The sequence below is a fragment of the Haliotis rufescens genome, unplaced genomic scaffold, assembly GCF_023055435.1.
Source record: "Haliotis rufescens isolate VD_foot unplaced genomic scaffold, xgHalRufe1.0.p SCAF_12, whole genome shotgun sequence".
In the NCBI taxonomy this organism is placed as follows: domain Eukaryota; kingdom Metazoa; phylum Mollusca; class Gastropoda; order Lepetellida; family Haliotidae; genus Haliotis; species Haliotis rufescens.
This window is the reverse complement of record NW_025963802.1, coordinates 39223253-39247014: the sequence shown is the minus strand read 5'-3', so window position 1 is coordinate 39247014 and position 23762 is coordinate 39223253. Positions and strand designations below refer to the sequence as shown.

The 23762-nt window shown below is 40.0% G+C and overlaps 3 protein-coding genes across 3 annotated transcripts; 1 reads left to right on the top strand and 2 right to left on the bottom strand.

Annotated features, from left to right (window-relative positions):
* Positions 1-2069: 2069 nt before the first annotated feature.
* On the top strand, positions 2070-3350 carry LOC124150902 (farnesoic acid carboxyl-O-methyltransferase-like). The gene has a single exon (XM_046523092.2). It carries the CDS (start codon positions 2121-2123, stop codon positions 3279-3281), a length of 1161 nt encoding a protein of 386 aa, XP_046379048.1. The 5' UTR covers positions 2070-2120; the 3' UTR covers positions 3282-3350.
* Positions 3351-10938: 7588 nt separating this feature from the next.
* On the bottom strand, positions 10939-12881 carry LOC124150965. Its single transcript, XM_046523180.2, has one exon. It carries the CDS (start codon positions 12853-12855, stop codon positions 10939-10941), a length of 1917 nt encoding a protein of 638 aa, XP_046379136.2. The 5' UTR covers positions 12856-12881.
* A 6291-nt stretch (positions 12882-19172) lies between these two features.
* On the bottom strand, positions 19173-23395 carry LOC124150903. Its single transcript, XM_046523093.2, has 2 exons — positions 23369-23395; positions 19173-22138 (listed from the first exon to the last, which is right to left on the bottom strand). Exon 2 carries the CDS (start codon positions 22058-22060, stop codon positions 20210-20212), a length of 1851 nt encoding a protein of 616 aa, XP_046379049.2. The 5' UTR covers positions 22061-22138; positions 23369-23395; the 3' UTR covers positions 19173-20209.
* Positions 23396-23762: the final 367 nt, after the last annotated feature.

Sequence of the window (23762 nt, the reverse complement as noted above, 5' to 3'; positions counted from 1 at the left end):
CCCTACCCATTACAAGGACACTCCTACCCATAACAAGGGACACTCCTACCCATTACAAGGACACCCCTACCCATTACAAGGACATCCCTACCCATTACATGGACATACCGGCCCATTACAAGTACATACCGGCCCATTACAATGGACACTCCTACCCATTACAAGGACACCCCTACCATTACAAGGACCCCCCTACCCATTACAAGGACACTCCTACCATTACAAGGATACCCCTACCATTACAAGGACACCCCTACCCATATCAAGGATACCCCAGCCCATTACAAGGACACCCCTACCCATTACAAGGATACCCAAGCCCATTACAAGGACATCCCTACCATTACAAGGACATCCCTACCATTACAAGGACACCCAAGCTCATTACAAGGACATCCCTACCATTACAAGGACATCCCTATGCATTACAAGGACACCCCTACCCATTGCAAGGACATCCAAGCTCATTACAAGGACATCCCTACCATTACAAGGACATCCCTACCATTACAAGGACACCCCTACCATTACAAGGACATCCCTACCATTACAAGGACACCCCTACCCATTACAAGGACACCCAAGCTTATTACAAGGACATCCCTACCATTACAAGGACATCCCTACCCATTACAAGGACACCCCTACCCATTACAAGGGCATCCGAGCCCATTACAAGGACATCCCTACCATTACAAGGACATCCCTACCATTACAAGGACACCCAAGCTCATTACAAGGACATCCCTACCATTACAAGGACATCCCTACCATTACAAGGACATCCCTACCCCTACCCATTACAAGGACACCCCTACCCATTACAAGGGCATCTGAGCCCATTACAAGGACACCCCTACCATTACAAGAACATCCCAGCCCATTACAGGGACATCGCAGCCCATTACAAAAGACACCAATCCCATTAAGAGGGATGGGTTATGATCAGTGAACGTGTTAGCCAGTAACACATCAATGTGGTTAGATGACTAAAAAGCACTTACTTCCCATTATCTTATCGTCAAATTGACCCACATCTCACTGATACACTATATAGTTGTATAAAGATTAAGGCGATAAAGAAAGGGCCACGCCAAATTCACGTACACAGCAATAATAGTAATAACAGTAGTAATGGTAGTAGTAGTCGTGATAGTAGTAGTAGTAGTAGTAGTAGTAGTAGGAGTAGTAGTAGTCGTGATAGTTTTGGTAGAAGTAGTAATAGTAGTAGTAGTAGTAGTAGTAGTAGTAGTAGTTGTAGTAGTAGTAGTAGTAGTAGTAGTAGTAGTAGTAGTAGTAGTAGTAGTAATAGTAGTAGTAATGATGATGATGATTGGCGTGATTGTGTTGAGGTTAAAGGCCGTGGTAATGATGTTTGCCTGGGTGTGAGCGTGTTTAGATGGAAGGCCATGGTAGTCAAGTTTTCCTAGGTGTGAGCGTGTTGAGGTTGAAGGCCATAGCAGTCAAGTCTGCCTGGGTGTGAGTGTGTTGTGGTTGAAGGCAATAGCAGTCTAGTCTGCCTGGGTGTGAGTGTGTTGTGGTTGAAGGCCATAGCAGTCTAGTCTGCCTGGGTGTGAGTGTGTTGTGGTTGAAGGCCATAGCAGTCAAGTTTATCTGGGCGTGAGTGTGTTTAGGTTGAAGGCCATAGTAGTCAAGTCTGCCTGGGTGTGAGTGTGTTTCGGTAAAAGGTCATCGGGGTCAGGGTGTGAGTCTGTTTGGTTACAAGACACCAAGGGTAAAGGTTATGTGGGTGGGGTGTGGGGTGTGGGGTGTGGGTGTGGGTGTGGGTGTGGGGTGGAGTGTGGGTGTTTGGGTAGAAATTCCTCGGGTTAAGCCTGTTCAGGCAGACCGTTAGGTGTACGCGTAACAAAATAATGGCTATATCTAATGTTGATGTGTTTTCAGTTACATGTCAGTGCCACGTATTGGTGGAACAGACTTTGCGATATGTGAGGAGCGGGCTGATACAAGAAACAAACATCAATGACATCGCCCTAACATCCACGTCTCGAACGTGCCGTTGCGATAAAGGTCCGAGAATACGAGGTCAGTGAACAGAATGACCCACACGTACAAGGCAGCTGATATATTGTGACTTGACTATCAACATCCACAATACAATGACGACGGACATTGTAAATCTGTGTGATAATGGCGCGCATTTGCCATTTGGAGAGACTGGTTCGGGTAACTATGGCATGAATCTCGGGTCCCTAGACGGGAAATACACAATTTTGTTACGAACGGATGAATTCCTTAAGCTGTCCAAGATGGTTCCCTTTCCAAATAAGGCCTCCGTGTACAACATCGGCGACTACGGAACTGCTGATGGTGCAGCCTCCATGAGGCTCCTGGGGAAACTGATCGAGAGTCTGAGAGAGCACCATGGCCATGACGTGCAGTTCCAGGTCATCTATGAAGACCAAGAGATCAACGACTTTAACTCTTTGTTCAGACGGCTCTCTGGTCTAATCCCCAAGCCGCCATCCTACCTCCAGGATCTCGAGAACGTCTTTGCTTTGGCTTCAGGAACCCATTTTTATAAGCAGTGTGTCCCTGCTGACTCAATGCACATAATACTATGCATGGCAGCTGTACATTGGCTTTCTGGAAAGCCCCCTGTTAACAAAGACTTCATCTACTGCTTCCCAGAGACAGAAGCTGATGTGAGGCAAAGTTTTGAGAAACAGGCGTCAGAAGACTGGGAGAAGTTTCTGACCATCAGGAGTCGCGAGCTGAAGAAAGGGGGCCTGCTGGTTGTATCTGCACCAAGTGATAACCCCACCTCAACAGGAGGGATGAAATTGTGCAATGAAAACTATTTACACATGTTGAATTCCACGTGGAAGGAGTTCTGTGATAATGGCAGGATTTCAAAATCTGAATTCGTGAATACGAATCTGGCATGCTTTCATAAAGGTTTAAGTTTGCTGAAAGCTCCTTTTGAGAATACCAGTTCCAATGTATCTCGGTCAGGATTGCGTTTATTATCAGCTGATGTTGTCACCCTTCCTTGTGAAGTTTACAACGAATGGAAACAAAGGAAGGAAGACGAGGGCGTCGATGACAGGGCTGGATATGCAAGAAGGTTTGTGTCAGCCCATCGGTGTTGGAGCAACAGTGCCTTCTTGGCAGGACTTTCTGGTACCAGGAGTAAGGAGGAGAAAGAAGTAATTGTCAGTGAGTTATACGGTCGTGTAGAGAGCATTGTTGGAAAGATGAATCCAGAATTACTCAAGGATGATTATACATTTTCCTTTGTGTTCATTACCAAAGATTAGGTACGGCCGTCCAACAACGTTTCTGTTCGGTTAGATTATGGTAATTGTACAGGTATCCTTCCCATATTTCTTATATTAAAAAAAACCTCTTTGTCTTGGTGTCAGACAATAATTGGATTCAACTGTTGTGTATAGCAATGGATTATGGGTGTAGTAACAAAATAAAAAGTTTTTCTTGATCTACAATTGACTTGCCTTGTGTTTGTGACGGATGTCATCTGTGGGGCAGGATATGCTCACCTTATCGGTAACACATGATATCATTATTTATCATTTAACTAAAGCATTTATCCATGACATAAGCTTATGACATAAAAACATGTATGTCATACCCCAATGACATAAGTATGCAAATTAGATAACCGAAAGAGCGAGCGGTTTGACTTGAAACTATATATTATAAGTGAAGTTACACCAGAGATATAATCAGATTACACAGAATCGTTGTTGTTACCGTTATTAAAGTTTCAATTATTCTGCAAAAGTCTGTTCAAGTATTTTGTTTAAAATAATCCGAGGAACTTTTTTTCCCAGCGAATTGTTTATTTTGGTTTACATGGCTATGGAAAACATGTATCACTACGCACGATCTATACGTAAGATTTCGACAAGTTGCTGATGTTAATGTTTAATGCAATTATTCCTTAATTTGGAAGCAAAAATGTGAAAATGATAAATAGAATTCATCACTCGTGTTTTTTAATATGGGAAATATCAACCTCGTCCCGTTAATCGGTATTTGCCTCGCCAAAGGCTCGGCAAATACCGATTAACTAAGACTCGGTTGATATTTCCCATATTAAAAAACACTCGTGATGAATCCTCTATTATGCCCCCAATATTGACTTTTCAGATGAAAAGTTGACTTGCATTTGCATGTGTTTGTGATGTGTTTGATAGTGATTCATAAACACATGCTAATGATACAGTCGGAATCGTACAATCTTTTAGCACAGATCAACAACACAGAGTATAGTCCTGTTCTCACTTTGTGCAGTCCCAATAGCTCCTGAAGGAGGGGCAACAAACCATTGGGCTATCATCCTTTCTTGTTTCCTTGGATACGGCAGCGTCTTTGGAACGCCGGGTGACACGTTGGATGGGTACAAAGACTGCCAACATCATTTATTATCATTTTACATCCATGTGACAATGCTATACACAACATATATATATAACAACCAAAATTTTCCCTGGACACCATAGAAGGTCGACTGTATTTAAGACTCTTAGACGCAAAGGATGAAGTATTTTTTCAACAGCAGCAGCACAAACACCAGCAAAGGAAGACATCACCAACCCAGGTTCTGTTACCCGGCATCCGAGTTCGTCTGAACAAAGGAAAAAGTGACGACCGAACTGTTTACTGTAGTGATTGGGCTTTGTCCTTTGTCCTCTCTACCACGTCAAAGACGATTATGGGGAACTGCTCCAGGCACCTTTTACCCATCCTGAAAACCGGTGGTGTGTAAACGTAGCCGCCATCAAAAGAATTGGTAAGGTGGTACACCGCCAGTCTTGATGCTGCTCATATGTTTTTAGAAAAGAGTTCCGCTTGTCTCGAATCATCAGTTGTCTCTAGACGTGATGACGTGTGAAGCGATCCCCACTGATATGCCTTCCAGCTCATGTTGCTTTTGCATTGGTTTACCTCGAAGTGGTGTATCTCCTGTGTGATTTTGGTGATTTCTACCCCGAGTATGATGAAGCTGGCTTAGGAAAACGACAAGAAAAACAGTTGTTGACATCCTGGTTTTTAAGGTGCGTGCGTATTTGCTCCCACAAAATTGTCATTCTTCCATTCTACACCATCATCAACTTCAACAGCAACGGACCGCCTCCGTGGTCTAGTGGTAGAGTGTCCGCCCGGAGAGCGGAAGGTCCAGGGTTCGATCCCCGGCCGCGTCATAACCAAAGACGTTAAAAGATGGTACTTGTTGTTACCCTGTATGGCGCCCGGCATTAAGGGGCTAAAACAAGGACTGGTCGGCTCGGAGTCAGTATACTGTGTCTGAGTGGGGTATTTATGTTAAACTGCGGCATGGTATCTCAGTGAGCTAGCACTATAAATCGGCATCAGTCCGGACTAGTACAAGGAGCCACACAAACACACACACGTACATGCACGTCGCTATATAAGTGCAATAATCTTGGACGCGACGTTAAACCCCATTTCACTTCACCTCACCTCAACGGCAACAGCCATTCGCTCAACCTCTTCCAGTTCCAGTCTGCAAACCTAAGTGTTCCATGGTGTCTGTGGTGAATGCTGATTTACCATTATTGGTTAGTGGTAAGATCACCATTCCCGAAGGCGTTTCCCCTGTGTCTGCCTCAAATCAAGACTGTGCGGATGTACGTACGCAAGTGGGATACAACCTCCTGGGACGCAACAAAGAGAAACAGCAAACAGGTGTAAAATTGACCCCAGGAACGGTATGGCATGATCTATTTTATATATTTCCTGACTATTTAAAGTGTATAATCAACTTGTGTTCGTGTATATATCTAACGGATACAGGAAAATGTAATTCGCTAATCTGTCATCAGATTATCTTATCCTGGTGTGTCATTGGATCGTATCAATCACTCGATTGTCTGGTCCCGATTCTATCTCTCGCTTCGCATTCGAATGGAGGGGGCGTTGCATAGTACGTGGGAAGCACTGCCATACAATCTCAACCATATATCAGACAATCCGGAATGTTCGCTTGTTCAGTTTTCAAAACATATTTTTCATGCGTAGTCTGACTTGGAAGTCGGCAGATTGAAACGAGTGCCGTAAAAGGCGAGAGAGCTGCTTTCTAATTGGCTGATGTCGACTTCTTGTTAGTCATTTCATTAGTCGGTCAAAGTTCGCGAAAAGTCGTTCTGACGTGACCCGTAATGGGATGTCCGCAGATCTTTGTTCAGCGGCAGCGAGAACTTAGATCTGATTTTAATGAGTTTTATTTACAATCATCTGATCTGTGGCCTCGTTCCCATGCCAATCATGTCATGCTAATGTAAATTGTGTGCTGTTTACTGACGAAATAACACAAACAAAGAGTTGCATAATACACACGGACTTTGCAGTATTTCCTGAAGGAGCTGCTAACGTCAGCGGTGACCACATCAACGTGAAACAAACTGGACCTGAAAATAACACGATGTGAAAATCTGACATGACTCGGACATCATGTGTCATGTGTCATATCATAGGTATATGTGATGTTGAGGAATCGTGTCATGTGATATGCGATATGTATCATGTATCCTGTGTCATGTGTCATATCATAGGTATATGTGATGTTGAGGAATCGTGTCATGTGATATGCGATATGTATCATGTATCCTGTGTTATGTGTCATATCATAGGTATATGTGATGTTGAGCAATCGTGTCATGTGATATGCGATATGTATTATGTATCCTGTGTCATGTGTCATATCTTAGATATATGTGATGTTGAGGAATCGTGTCATGTGATATGCGATATGTATCATGTATCCTGTGTTATGTGTCATATCATAGGTATGTGTGATGTTGAGCAATCGTGTCATGTTATATGCGATATGTATCATGTATCCTGTGTTATGTGTCATATCTTAGGTACGTGTGATGTAGAGCAATCGTGTCATGTGATATGCGAAATGTATAATTTTTCCTGTGTCATGTGTCATATCTTAGGTTTAAGCAATCGTGTCATGTGATATGCATCATGTATCCTGTATTATGTGTCATATTTTAGGTATATGTGATGTAGAGCAATCGTGTCATGTGATATGAGATATGTATAATTTTTCCTGTGTCATGTGTCATATCTTAGGTATAGGTGATGTTAAGCAATCTTGTCATGTGATATGTATCATGTATCCTGTGTTATGTGAAATATTTTAGGTATATGTGATGTAGAGCAATCGTGTCATGTGATATGCGATATGTATAATTTTTCCTGTGTCATGTGTCATATCTTAGGTAAATGTGATGTTAAGCAACCGTGTCATGTGATATGCATCATGTATCCTGTGTTATGTGAAATATTTTAGGTATATGTGATGTAGAGGAATCGTGTCATGTGATATGCGATATGTATAATTTTTCCTGTGTCATGTGTCATATCTTAGGTAAATGTGATGTTAAGCAATCGTGTCATGTGATATGCATCATGTATCCTGTGTTATGTGAAATATTTTAGGTATATGTGATGTAGAGCAATCGTGTCATGTGATATGCGATATGTATAATTTTTCCTACGTCATGTGTCATATCTTAGGTAAATGTGATGTTAAGCAATCGTTTCATGTGATATGCATCATGTATCCTGTGTTATGTGAAATATTTTAGGTATATGTGATGTAGAGGAATCGTGTCATGTGATATGCGATATGTATAATTTTTCCTGTGTCATGTGTCATATCTTAGGTATAGGTGTTGTTAAACAATCGTGTCATGTGATATGTATCATGTATCCTGTGTTATGTGAAATATTTTAGGTATATGTGATGTAGAGCAATCGTGTCATGTGATATGCGATATGTATCATGTATCCTGTGTCATGTGTCATATCTTAGGTAAATGTGATGTTAAGCAATCGTTTCATGTGATATGCATCATGTATCCTGTGTTATGTGAAATATTTTAGGTATATGTGATGTAGAGGAATCGTGTCATGTGATATGCGATATGTATAATTTTTCCTGTGTCATGTGTCATATCTTAGGTAAATGTGATGTTAAGCAATCGTTTCATGTGATATGCATCATGTATCCTGTGTTATGTGAAATATTTTAGGTATATGTGATGTAGAGCAATCGTGTCATGTGATATGCGATATGTATAATTTTTCCTGTGTCATGTGTCATATCTTAGGTATAGGTGTTGTTAAACAATCGTGTCATGTGATATGTATCATGTATCCTGTGTTATGTGAAATATTTTAGGTATATGTGATGTAGAGCAATCGTGTCATGTGATATGCGATATGTATCATGTATCCTGTGTCATGTGTCATATCTTAGGTAAATGTGATGTTGAGCAATCGTGTCATGTGATATGCGATATGTATCATGTATCCTGTGTCATGTGCCGTATCTTAGGTACGTGTGATGTTGAGCCATCGTGTCATGTGATATGCGATATGTGGTATGCGATTTGTGATATACGTGTGATGCATGATACGTGATACGTGATATGAGAGATAAGATATGTGACATTTAGTATGCGATATGCAATATGCGATGCGTAATACATGTTATGTGTCATCTGTCTTGTGATGGGTGATGTTGGATGTATATCAGGTGCCGTGTGCTGTGTTTCATTTGTTAAGTGATGTATGATATCTGTCATGTGTTATGTGTCATGTAATATGTCATTGTTTGACATGTGCCATGTGCCATGTTATATGTGTCATCTGTAATATGATATATGAAATGCTCTGGCTGCCACGTGCTATTTGATAAATGATAACTCATGTGTCATGTCATATGTGTCATGTCATATGTGACATGTCATATGTGTAAAGTGATATGTGATATCTCATATATGTCATGTGTTGCTCGAATTGCATGTAAGTCGTGATTAACACAGACGCCTGGGCCGTAATTATGACATGTCATATCTCATATGTGTTATGTGTCAGGATGTATGTCATGTGATATGTGATATGTGAAACGTGATACGTGATATGTTATTTGTGATATGTGTCATTTGCGTCATATTTGTCATATGTGTCATATGTGTCATATAACAGGTTTGTGTGGTCCTGGCTGACGCTGTATAACAATGATCATATACCACAGGTTTAACTGGTCCTACGCTTATATAACACTGGCTTGTCTGGTACTAACTGACCTTGTACAACAGAAATGTAGTAGTATTTAACGTAAGCAGTCGTCAGGAAGTTGATACATGTTGATGCTAGTGGGGTGTGTAAACTTCCGGTAGACCATGGACTCATGCAGAATATTCTGTGATGTTCTAGTGCCTCTAGACTGGTGAGGGCACTGTGTAGAAATTTCCAGTAGCAGGTTAGACTATGGAAGGAGACAAGATCGTGTTTACGTATCGCTCACGTATCAAGACCAGCTTCCGCGTGAGGATCGCTCATCACCTATGAATCTCTCCCTGGGCCCGTTTTGGAAGTTCGACCGCTGTCACCATTGGGTAAATATACTATCAGTACTGACTTTTGCTATCACTGCTGTATTTTTGTATTTGATACTGACCACTGTCATCATATTATATATTGCCATTGAATATTGTACAGCCACTCTATTGTGTACTGCTATTGTAATTGCTGTGCAGTAATTTGTATTGATTTGTAAAGAAAGTGAATTGTGTAATACATTTGTTGATTGTATACCACTTGTTGGTTGTTTGTTGGTTTCACACTATGTTACTACTGATTTCTGGTCAACATACTGTTTCAATTTTGTAATGGCCACGTCACAGCTCGTATACCACAGGATTGTCTGGTCCTACCTGACGTTGTACAACAATTCTCATATACCACAGGTGTGTCTGGTGCTACCTGACGTTGTACAACAATTCTCATATACCACAGGTGTGTCTGATCCTACCTGACGTTGTACAACAATTCTCATATACCACAGGTGTGTCTGGTCCTACGTGACGCTTGACAACAATTCTCATATACCACAGGTGTTTCTGATCCTACCTGACGTTTGACAACAATTCTCATATACGACAGGTGTTTCTGATCCTACCTGACGTTGTACAACAATTCTCATATACCACAGGTGTGTCTGGTGCTACCTGACGTTTGACAACAATTCTCATATACGACAGTTGTGTCTGGTTCTACCTCACGCTTGACAGCAATGCTCATATACCACAGGTGTTTCTGGTCCTACCTGACGTTTTACAACAATTCTCATATACCACAGGTGTGTATGGTCCTACCTGACGTTGTACAACACTTCTCATATACCACAGGTGTTTCTGGTGCTACCTGACGCTTGACAACAATTCTCATATACCACAGGTGTTTCTGATCCTACCTGACGTTTGACAACAATTCTCATATACGACAGGTGTTTCTGATCCTACCTGACGTTGTACAGCAATTCTCATATACCACAGGTGTGTCTGGTGCTACCTGACGTTTGACAACAATTCTCATATACGACAGTTGTGTCTGGTTCTACCTCACGCTTGACAGCAATGCTCATATACCACAGGTGTTTCTGGTCCTACCTGACGTTTTACAACAATTCTCATATACCACAGGTGTGTATGGTCCTACGTGACGTTGTACAACAATTCTCATATACCACAGGTGTTTCTGGTGCTACCTGACGCTTGACAACAATTCTCATATACCACAGGTGTTTCTGGTGCTACCTGACGCTTGACAACAATTCTCATATACCACAGGTGTTTCTGGTCCTACCTGACGCTTGACAACAATTGTCCTATACCACAAGTGTCTGGTCCTACCTGACTTCTTACTACAATTCCCATACAAAATGGTATTGTCTGGTCCTACCTGACGCTGTACAACAATGCTCATGCAACACTGATTTGTCTGTTTGCACATTTGGGACTGTGGCATTAAACAACATTCACTCGCTTTAGGCCCGCTATATTTATGATTGAGTATACACAAAAAATAGAGAACACTTGGCAACTGACAACATAATATTTAATTAACCATTTATTGTCTTGCAGTCTTACAATAACAATATTTTTTTAAATGAAAATCATCGATACATATTGACTGGTCTCCATATCTGTTGATTCGGCTAATGTCACCTGCTGTGGAATATCTTCCAGTTGTTTCGTCCAGAGTGACGGTCCCCTCAAACATCCCTCCCCCTGGGGATGTCACGAACGTCAACTGAAATGTCAACACTGACTTATATGTCTCTTTTCCCCAAAAGTTAAGGACCTCTTTGTTTGGGATCATCAAAACTGCTTCTTTGATTTCTTGAACTTTTAAAACTTCACAAAGATGACCATAATAGGAGAGTTCTTTATTGATATGATTTAGGATACTTTTAGCTGCGTTGGTTATATTAACTGATGTTACAGGGACATATTCCCTTTCTAAACACGTGCACCAATGAGGCAAGATGCCAGCAGCGTCACATGACCTGTCACGTGGTACTTCACTGAACAGGCTAATACCACGATCCGTCACACTAGATTGTTTAACGTTCCCATCGAAATACAACATGTCCTTCAGAGTTTCATACACGTCAAACGGAGTCGTCAGTCTGTGAGAATTTGTGTTCATATTTTCAATTAAGTTTGGATACTTTTTCTTAAACCACTGAGGAAGTACAAAAAACATAAAAGGCAAGCGCTCTTCAAATCTTCCAACAAATGTGTTCCGTATAAGCCCGAAGCGGCTGCCATGGTCACTAAAATAAATCAAAATCGTTTTTTCAAGAAGGCCGGACTTGTGTATTCGCTGAAGATAGCGGAAGTGAGGATCATCGGCTGCGCCTGCGCCGTTAGCATCGTCGTGACTGAGCCTCGTTAGGAATGAAAATCCAAAGTGAGGCTTGTCTCGGTAAAGTAACGAGAAATCTTCCGCATATTTCAACACTATGTCCGTCTCCAACCTGTCACCAACACAATGATGATTATGGTTCCAGACCGACCCATCTTTCTCCATAGCAACAGTAAACGCCCTGTTGTAATAGTCTGCCGGGGGAAAGTGGAAACCCTCCTTTGCAAGTGTAAATGCATTCATATCAGGAGCATCTTCTGCATACAGAGTTCTATACCCACAATTCGAAAAATTCTTCCATATAAAATTATAGCCATCAAACGGTTTTCTTGACATCGTTCTATTCCAAGGAAGTTCGGCAAGAGATTTGCCCGTTGTCAATGATACAATATTGGGAAAAGTACCATCATCAACTTGAGTGTATCCCAACATTTCTATAGCTTCTAAATCCTCAAGAAGGTATGTTCTCGACAATGGCATCTGTCGCATAAAATTTAACCTGGACATAGAGTCAACTCCAATCATGACAACATTCATTATTTCCTTTGGCTTGTTAATCGTTACATGATGTTTAATATTTTTCTCACATCTTTCATCCACAGCCTCTTTGGGAATAATCAGCGAATGGAAATTGGTGTTAATCGTACTCTCAGAATTGCTTATACAATAGATTCTTACAAACTCCTCTGAAATCTCAACATCTTGGTTAAAGGTATCTCGAAACTTGTCATAAAAGAACTTGAAATCGGACTGGTTTCGCATGATTGGTTGATATATACAGTGCTTAAAATCACCTCCATAGAAATTCTTCACTGTTGTCCAATTGATTCGTAGAACATTGCCATCTTCGTATGTTATTGACGGCTTCCCGGAACACAGAATCTTCCCTTGACGTCGAATAAATTTTGAAATCGAGCTGTCGAAAGGATCTAGGTTGGGTATGCGACATGCTGGGGTGTCGATCAGGAAGCCATGGGTGGGTGGCAGGGTCTGTGTGGCGAGGACAGGGCTACGCCAGACTGTCGGAGTGAGCCAGCGTGTGACTATAATGGTTGTTATGGCACCGGCAAGACTTAAAGCCAAAAAGAATCGAATAATTTTTCTTATCCGTGCCATTCTTTAGTTATCCTTCTGGAAGGGAAACAAAGTGATGTTGTTAAACAAAAACAAACTAACAAATGCGAAAATGACAAATTCAATATGATGAAATTGGAATGATATCATCAAATTTTAAAAGATGACTATGTAATTGGAACACTTCAAATTGGACATAATGTTTTATTAAGGACAAACCCATCTTTCAAGAAATAGTCTAAGATTTGAAGAACGGAATGTACGCAATTTAAACAATGTAACCATTACAAAAAATCGCAAGTTTCTTTTCGAACTTTATACTATATTTTAAACTAAATTTGATTATCTACAGAAATACAAATGTATTTAAAGCTAGACACGTCTTGGTTATTCTATATGTAACCAAAGCCTTAAATAAATAGTAATTTCTTAACCTGGAGTGCCCAGCGTGTACGTCCATCTTCAGCTATATTGTACTGATATTCATAAGGTTTTTTAAATGAATATTATCCTGCTAATGAACATCCTTACCCAGTACTCTTCCTGATATAGAGATTAACCCGAGAGAGAAAATACTGTAGATTCTATATTTGGTATAGTTCTACCCAAGTGCAAAATAGTTTTACAGAAATTGTCAGGAACACATGTCACTGCTAGTGATGCATGAAAGCCCCAAACTTCCGTACCATACATTAAAACTGGCAAACCCTTGACATCAAATATGATTAATACAATTTCGTAGAGCATTTCGATAAAATTACACACATTAAACCGACCAATTCTGATAATCTTCAAAGCCTGATCAGAGAGAACTGTGTGGGTAACATGCCACGAACCTGATGTAGAAAATGGATACCCAAAACTGATATGTGCATGGATACGATGTCTTATATGTCTTTATCAAAATAAAACCTTTCACATTTTTTTAAGTAGGTCTGCCTTTCTAAATATCATTACTGTATCACAATATGGTCTGTAAATAATACCATAAACATTTCTATACATCTGTGGCCAAAAGACAAAAGACACTTTACATTTTGAAATATATTTCATATCAAATGAAATAGCATACCCTCAAAGTCGGAAGTCCATAATTTAAATCAAAGAGTACTTCTAAACACCAAATCAAATGCAGCCTTGAGATCAATAACGCCTAAATAAACACAAAGGGACAAGTACTTACTTGAGAGTATCCAGTGCACACACAAATTATCTGAAGTTTATAACTGATTACTTTCTGTCCATGTGTAGAACCTGTAACAACTAATCTTAGAAAATATTTTACTTCTACTAATGCAATATGCGTGTAATTTCCTTGTGTATCCTTGTCACCTGTCTGATGTAATGGTACAATGACATCGATTCTATATAAATACCTGTTGACAAAATGTCATTGAAAAGAGCTCGTGTTAAATCTGTACAGTACATAGGAAGGTCCTTAAAGAACTCAGTGGGCACAGCACTATAACCAGGCGCTTTAACACTTGACATTTCAGCAATGGCATTACGAATTTCTTCGCTTGAAACATTTCGATCAAGGTCAAATTGATTCGAAGTTGAGTCAATCGACACATCATTAATTGAATGTACAAACTTCATAAAATATTGGTTCTGAACCCTCTGGCGATACATTAAGGCCTTTAAAACGATTCTCAAAATAATATAAGTCATTTGTAGGCATGTTAGTTGTGACAAAAACAAGCTTATTTTCATCTCAAATGTCAAGTTTCGTCTGGCAGAAGCATTTTTGTGTGTTTTTCTTCAATTTTGGTTTGTTTGACATTGTCACATTTGCTCTGCAGTCGCGTAGGGTTATCAGAATTATATAATCATTGATTGATACTCGCCCCAGGTATACTTCTTAGTTTGTCCCATACCCGTGCTCGTGGGTTTCACCGAAGAGACCTGCATCACTTCGGGCTTTCCTCCCATATTAAGCTGACACGCCGCGATATAACTGGAATACTGTCAAAAGGGGTGTTAAACTCAACTCCATCACTATCTAAGTTTGTCAGCATGGCACCCGTATTTTGGCTTCTCATCCATTTATAAGTCAGCTGTGAAAATGACTGATATACCGTTCACAGTGGCATAAGTTCGATCTCCCGATCCCAACCTATCCCTTTGCCGAGTCGTTAGATATTTGCATTCTGTATAACCATACACGATGGTTGGGGGAATGAAAGCTTTTTACATCGATAAAATTGTGACTACCACTGAAGTAACAGTTTACACACGCGCATGCTTAAATAAAAGCCACAAATTTAAAGCCCTGTTCATGTTCAAAAGATTTCTCTGTCAAAAGCAGCGTCGATTGTACAATTCCGACCATATCATGAGTAAGTGAGTGAGTGAGTGAGTTGGATTTAACGCTGCTTTTAGCAGTATTCCAGTTATATCACGGCGTGTCAGCTTCCGAAGTGATGCAAGTCTAGACGTTTACCACTTCGGTGAAACCAACGACCACGGATATAGTGCTGACACTAGTACCTAGAAACAAAATCGGGGCGAACCGGGATTCCAACCCACAATCATAGGTTTCTGGCGTGCCCTATGGACGCAACTCTGCACAACGAATTGCGGCGCCTAAGACGACTGGGCCACCGTGCCCCCGACCATATCATGACCATGAGTCCACGAATCACCAGCAAAATGATGATACTAGCGCAAAGGTGAGCGTATCCTGCACCACTGGTAGTACCAGTCTTTATGCATTGCTCTCAATATGAATCAGACGAGGCGGTCTCATTGGTCTCATTGGTCTTTATTTCTAGTTCAGGTGGGTAAATCAGTGGAAAGGAATTGGTTATATAATGGTTATTCAACGATATCAGATCATCGATATACCTGAAGCTGAAGCTTCTTTTTGGCCAAATTCACTTGTTTTGACTTTTGTTTTGCACACGTCAAAAGTAGTGCCACAAAGGATTTTTTTGTTTGTTTGTTGTTTAACGCCGCACACAGCAATATTCCAGCTATATGACGGCGGTCTGTAAATAACCGAGTCTGGACCAGACAATCCAGAGATTGACATCCTGAGCATCGATCCACACAATGGGGATACGATGACATGCATCAACCAAGTCAGCAAGTCTGACCATCGATCCCAGTAGTCGCCTCTTACGACAAGCATAGTCGCCTATTACGGCAAACATTCATTTGGTTGCTGAAGACCTATTCTAACCTTCACGGATCTGACATGAGTATTTTTAAAAGTACCCGATATTGCACATTAGTGTTCAGCCAACCTGCTACCCGACAACAAGCATATCTCATGCTCCATAATTCAAACACTCGGTTCTGATCAATCACATTTCAGAACGAATGCTGCAGTTCGGAATAATAAAGACACGTATACATGAAGCATTTGCACATAAAACATGTGTTTAGTTGTTCGGTTGAAACAAGTGTTGTAAGCAATACAATACTCATGTAAACAACCATCGTTGTAGAAATAACACTAAACTATCCCGAGCTGAAGTTATTGGGATATCGGTATCGTCAAATACACTTTATTCGTGATATAATAACAATTAACATAACAGCTACATAATCATGATAATGATTACATGACAGACGTAGCCAGGCAACAGAAAAGCCAACCTGTCTTGCTGTCCGAGGGTTAACTCTCGACTCACTTTAACAAGTCAAATTACTGACAAGCTGCCACGTCTCGTTCCAGTGGCCAACCGGCTATTCTCTAGTGTTAATTAGAAATCATTGACCCCGCACGTGACCCCATGCTACCGATCATGGTGATAACAGCCCAGTTGCTGCTGTAATGTGTATTCGGCAGCCTTGTGAATTTTAAGAAAGAAATATTTAGCTTTCTTAACTCAGGGAATGTGTAAAACATGCATGAACTCCCTACCAAAAACCTATAACCTACAAAGTGCCTACGATAATAGTCTCTGCCTCACAGTATCTTATTGAATTCTTTTGTGCAAGCTTGGACCTAGTCAATATCATATATGTACCCGAAGGACTCATTAACAGAGAGAATGATAAATAAAATTCTGCACACGAAGTAAACTTATTGAATGTAACATCTGTATAACAATGGCAGAGTGAAATGTGTCGGTAAGATAAAATCAGTAAGGGGCTAAAACGCGGCCTGGTATCTCAGTAGGCTAGCACTATTAAATCGGCATCAGTCCGGACTGATAGTCCGTAGCTTGTAGCATAGTTTGTAGCGAGGTTTCATACGGGGCACCTAACGCTATGTCATCATTATGCATTAAAATAAAAAGAGGAGTATCATCAACTCGTATACCAAAGTTCAGATTATTGATACTTTCTGCGAGATCGTTACTTCATACTCAAACCAATGTATATTCTACAGCAAATTAATATAAAAGCAAAAAATGTATAATGAACAAAGCGTTTGGTATCTTTCACGAACACCAATATAACATAATTTATGCCGCGTAAATATCTCTTTACAGTAACAAACGCTTGACTGTTGTTGACAAGGCTGGCTGTGTTTTAGTCTTTCTGTTTTGGATCAATGCTGTTAAAATAAATAAGTGGCACCTATTAGTTGTAAGCTGCTGGAGAGAGTGAAAGGGCATATCATCCACACACGGGCGAGATGACGTCTACTTGAGCGAGCATTAAGGTACAACTAATTAAAGTTGATTATTTGGTGAAAACTTGTTTGATAGGCATTACTTAGAAGTTGGCGGAAGACAAGATAGACACAATTTTATGGATAACAACTTCTTTAATACTGTAAAAAGGGACGTTTCGGTATAGATCCTTATACCGTTGTCAAGCAAGACTGAATGAGGGACATAGTGCAGAATATATATAGCAAGTGGAGGATTAACAGTAGAGGATTACCAGTAACAACAAGGGCATACATGAGTGGGATAACATAGGTAGGTGTGACAACAAGGATGATGCTATCACAACACGATGGACAGAAAACACATAGCTAGAAGCCAATGGGCCATGAAGCCAATAAACAGGTGTTATCCTCTACTGTTAATCCTCCACTTGCTATATATATTCTGCACTATGTCCCTCATTCAGTCTTGCTTGACAACGGTATAAGGATCTATACCGAAACGTCGCTTTTTACTGTATTAAAGAAGTTGTTATCCATAAAATTGTGTCTATCTTATTTGGTGAAAGTCTAGACATTGTCCTAAATGCGTCGTCTTTTTTAAGCATTAAATAGACGATAAAACGAGGCATTTGCTCCGCCTTGCATAAATGTTAATGACCAATCATATGGCGCCCGTGTAGGAGGCTCAAATCACTCTATATCACTCAACCTGTGCTGGTAGAGGCGATTTAATTGATCACTCTTGAGTGATTTGGGCCACGGCTGAGCTCACTAATTAGTATACCAATTAAATACTAATTTGAAAAGTTGAATTACGTTTGTTGATAATTGCTGTTTCTCCTTTGTGTTTGTACAAAACCAACAATTATTGAGCAAAGGAATATTTGCTGGCCTATGAGCCAAATGTTTTTAACAACACTAAAAGTTTGTTGAATTATGTTGACAATAAGTTGAATTATTTGTCACAATAATTGTGTTTACAACTTTGTGGGTTTTTTTCAAAAGAAACAAAACGAGCCTTGAGCAAAAAGAAAATTTGACAAATAACGCTAAACGTGGTTACATTATTTTAGAAATCAGTTAAATCGTGTGTTTAGAAAGCTACAAAAATGAGTTTTGAGCAAAGGAAACTTTGCTGGCCCATGGGCCAAATGTTTAATTAACATTTAATTCTGTTACAAACTAGTTGAAGTATGTGTCATAATACTTGTATATAACCTGCGTGTCTTCACAATGGCTAAATATTAGTTTTGAGTGAATAATGTCATTACACAAATGACCTGTAATTAACTAAAAATCTGATAACAAAAATATAAATTTAGAATGCCCTTCTAGGCAGATGCTAATGAACAGTAACGATCATGATATGCTATATCTAATGTATATTCTGCAATTATGTACATAACATCGAGAAATTTTAACCACGACATAAAATGTTGTGATCTCCTCCAAGCAAATAGTTCACTACATGTATAGAAGTGTCATCTTGGGCACAAAAATAACAAAGTCGTTTATGTGCAGCACTGAAGACATATCTATCGCACGTCTACTGTTGAATCCTGCTGAACAATTGCCTAACGGCCATATGAACGGATTTTTTCCGATATGAAGGAATTATTCGACATAGTCGACCAAAGAATAACAGTTTACATTTATCTATATATGTGTGCTCCATCCAAATGTTGTTATGGTGGGCTCGCATTCTGATCTGTGAGGGGAGTATCCCGGGAAGACGTTGGCGCTCTACCGAATACTTCTAGGTTTGACAACCCAAGTCTGTTTGTGGGTCAACAAACTTTATTCACTGATTTTATGCAGCCATATCATAATCGTGCATATCGTCTCCAGCTGGCACCTCCGAGATCTAGGTCGGCCAACCTCTCTCTCTGCTGTCAAAATGTCCCGTGGCCTACAGGCCTTTGTCAGACTTTAAGTATAGGCAGCTGTGACTATCTAAATAGATATATTGAACGTACTTTAGTGAGAGAACATATAAACATATATCGACTCCATGTTACAACTTATACCGCCAAACTACATGTACCAATGATAGAAGCCTTTGGCACGTCGGACAAACTTTCTCTGGGTGACTCCCAGTTTGTTGTGTAAAACATCAGATATGTTGTTGAACAGTTCACTTGAGTTAAACTCTTTTGGCAAATTAACAGTTTCATTTACAAGTCAGACGCTTTAATCACTTTCTCATTTTTAAAAAGGGGCAGTGGGAGGGCCAAGCTATGTGCATTGCTTCAACAGGCCGAAAACCGTCTATTCCACATATGGGTACAATGTTATGGTGGGAATATTGTTAAAAGAGGCGATACATGTTTCAATGCTAATACTCATATTAGTCGTCATTATTGATATTGATTATTGACGGTACTTTTAACTCCTGGACAGAGCCTTCAATAATGTCAGCTTGTAAAAGCATCACACCAAATTTAAAAACAAGTGATAAATTATTCACATCCATATTAAAAATTTATTATGCAGACCAATTTCTTTCAAGTAACTTGAGATGAGATGCCCACTGACACGGGGAAAGAGATCTTGAGGTCAACTACACAGTTGTTTTCAAGATCAAATGATAGGACCTCACCATTATCAAAAACAAGTCTATCAAACTGCAAACGGCAATTCTCTCTACAACAAAACTACATACCTATGGATTGTCGGATCTAGGATTTAATACATAAATGACTCCGTGATGGAGCTTAAACACGTGTGGCTGTGGTGCAAAACAACACTCACTCTCTTTAGCCATGCTATATTATTGATTCGGAAACACTTTACAACTGGCTGCATACTAAATAATGAATATATCAATCATTGTCTTGATGCAGTCTTACAGTAACAATATTTTTGTAAATGAAAATTATCGATACATTTTGACTGGTCTCCATATCTGTTGATTCGGCTGATGTCACCTGCTGTGGAATATCTTCCAGTTGTTTCGTCCAGGTTGACTGTCCCCTCAAACAACCCTCCCCCTGGGGATGTCACGAACGTCAACTGAAATGTCAGAACTGCCTTAATTCTGGTATTTTTTAAATGTTGAAGGACCCCCTTGTTTGAGGTCATCAAAACTGCTTCTTTGATTTCTTGGACTTTCAAAACTTCACAAAGATGACCATAATCAAAAAGCTCTTCATTGATATGATTTAGGATACTTTTAGCTGCGTTGGTTACGTTAACTGACGTTACAGGGACATATTCCCTTTCTAAACAGGTGCACCAATGAGGCAAGATAGCAGCAGTGTCACATGACCTGTCACGTGGTACTTCACTGAACAGGCTAATACCACGATCCGTCACACTTGCTTGTTTAAGGGTCCCATCGAAATACAATATGTCCTTCAGAGTTTCATACACGTCAAACGGAGTCGTCAGTCTGCGAGAATTCGTTTTCATATTTTCAATTACGTTTGGATACTTTTTCTTGAACCATTGAGGAAGTACAAAAAACATGATAGGCAAACGCTCTTCAAGTCTTCCAACAAATGTGTTCCGAATGTGGCCGATGCGGTTCCCATGGTCACTAAAATAAATCAAAATTGTCTTTTCTAGAAGGCCTGACTTGTGTATTCGCTGAAGAAACCGAAAGTGAGGATCATCGGCTGCACCTGCGACGTTAACATCGTCGTGACTGAGCCTCGTTAGAAATGAGAATCCAAAGTGAGGCTTGTCTCGGAAAAGTATCGAGAAATCCTCGGTATATTTCAAAACTATTTCCGCCTCCAACCTGTCGCCAACACATTTATGATCATTGTTCCACACAGATCCATCTCTCTCCATGGCAAAACTAAACGCCCTGTTGTAATAGTCTGCCGGGGGAAAGTGGAAACCCTCCTTTAAAAGTGTAAATGCATTCATATCAGGAGCATCTTCTGCATACAGAGTTCTATACCCACAATTCGAAAAATTCTTCCATATAAAATTATAGCCATCAAACGGTTTTCTTGACATAGTTCTATTCCAAGGAAGTTCGGCAACAAATTTGCCCGTTGTCAATGGTACAATGTTCAAAAATGTGTTATCAGCTACTTTAGTGTATCCCAACATTTCTATAGCTTCTAAATCCTCAAGAAGGTATGTTCTCGACAATGGCATCTGTCGCATAAAATTTAACCTGGACATAGAGTCAACTCCAATCATCACAACATTCATTATTTCCTTTGGCTTGTTTATCGTTACATGATGTTTAATATTTTTCTCACATCTTTCATCCACAGCCTCTTTGGGAATAATCAGCGAATGGAAATTGGTGTTAATCGTACTCTCAGAATTGCTTATACAATAGATTCTTACAAACTCCTCTGAAATCTCAACATCTTGGTTAAAGGTATCTCGAAACTTGTCATAAAAGAACTTGAAATCGGACTGGTTTCGCATGATTGGTTGATATTTACAGTGCTTAAAATCACCTTCATAGAAATCCTTCACTGTTGTCCAATTGATTCGTAGTACATTGCCATCTTCGTATGTTATTGACGGCTTCCCAGAACACAGAATCTTCCCTTGATGTCGTATAAATTGTGAAATAGAGCTGTCGAAAGGATCTAGGTTGGGTATGCGACATGCTGGGGTGTCGATCAGGAAGCCATGGGCGGGTGGCAGGGTCTGTGTGGCGAGGACAGGGCCGACTGCAACTACAGTAGTGTCAATTTGTGCAACCATGATTGTTGCTATGCCGCCGGCAAGACTTAAAGCCAGGAATAGTCGAATAAACTTTCCAACCCGTGCAATGGAGTAATCCTGTAGAGATAAACAAATATATTTATAAACATTTATAAGATACGAGAACTGAAATCTTATAATATGGGAAATAAGAAAGGCGTTGGTCCTGAGTTCGAATCCTACTGAACCACATCCATTCCTTGGTCTGTCATCACCTTTCCTGTATCAGTCAGGTTTCATAAACCAAAATGTTTCATCGAAAAGAGCGGTTAATCTAGATAAATTTGACTATATAATGATCAACGGTCATGACATAGTAAACAATGAAGATCCAAAAGAATCCAACCTATTTTGACTGGTAAAAATGATGACTTCCACACACTATCGCACATACCTGCAATGGGGGATGCTTTAAACTCATCCAATGCATCGCCAAGCTCAACTCTCTCACTGTCAATAATCTCTAATTCTGTTTGCAGCATTTGCATGAATTATGGAATACTGTAAGGGCCATTCTCGCGATCTCGTATTCTTGCGATCTCGACCTTTCGAAACGAGCTAAATATGCCAAAAACACGAGAACGCGAGATTTGCCCAAAATATCGCGTTCTCGTGATCTCGCATTCTCGTGTTTTTGATACATAGCACTTGTTGTCAAAAGTCGACAACGCGAGAATGTGACATTTGGACATGATGAAAAATCTCACAATCTCGCAATCTCGACTTGTAAAATTAGGCCACAAAATCACAAAATCTCGCGAACGCGAGAATGCGACATTTCATTTTCTTGCGATTTCAAGTTCTCGTTCTCGTTTTTTAGATGCTGTCCGTGCGCATGCGTAATATGAGAAGGTCAAGGCGCATGCGCACGTTAGTAGTCCGGTGGTCATGCTTCTTTCATTCTCTTCATTCTCCAAGTAGCATTTAGTAAAGTAGTATAGACAATGACAGTTCTGGCTCACTTCCACTGGAGCCAGATTTATATACCTATACCACTACCACAGAGGGATTTTTTTATGTAAAAATGATGATGCGATTCAATGATTGTCATGAATTGTATTAAAAGAATCATCAATATTAGTGAGTGAGTTGGGTTTAATGCTGCTTTTAACAGTATTCCAGTTATATCACGGCGTGTCAGCTTGTGGCAGGAAAGATATCAAATAATAATGGATAAAATTTACTATAGCCCACAAGGATATTGGAAAGGTATAGGAGCAATACAAAAATTAGCCACTGCCGCTAAGGTATCTAAACATGTGGCCAAGGATTGGTTAAAGAAACAAGTGATGTGGCAAATATACTTACCGGCACTGCGTTATATCCCGAGGAAGAAGTTTGATATCAGGCTGACCTGTTGTTTCTTCTCCATGATAAGGTAATAAGGAAAACGTATAAATGTGCTTTAACAGTAGTGGATGTGGCTAGTCAATACAAGGAGGCTGAGCCATTAACCTCAAAAGATTCAACAGAAGTAGCTAATGCAGTCGAGTCGCATATATAAACGCTGACCACTAAAATGGCCTAAGCTATTTCAAGTAGATCATGGTCGCGAGTTTATGGGATCAGTAACTAAACTGTTAAGAAAGCACGATGTCGAAATCAGGCGTGGTGAAAAAGAAGCCCACCGTAATCAAGCTATTGTTGAAAGATTTAACCGGACATCAGCGGAACGTTTGTTTGGCTATGATAGTATGGGATT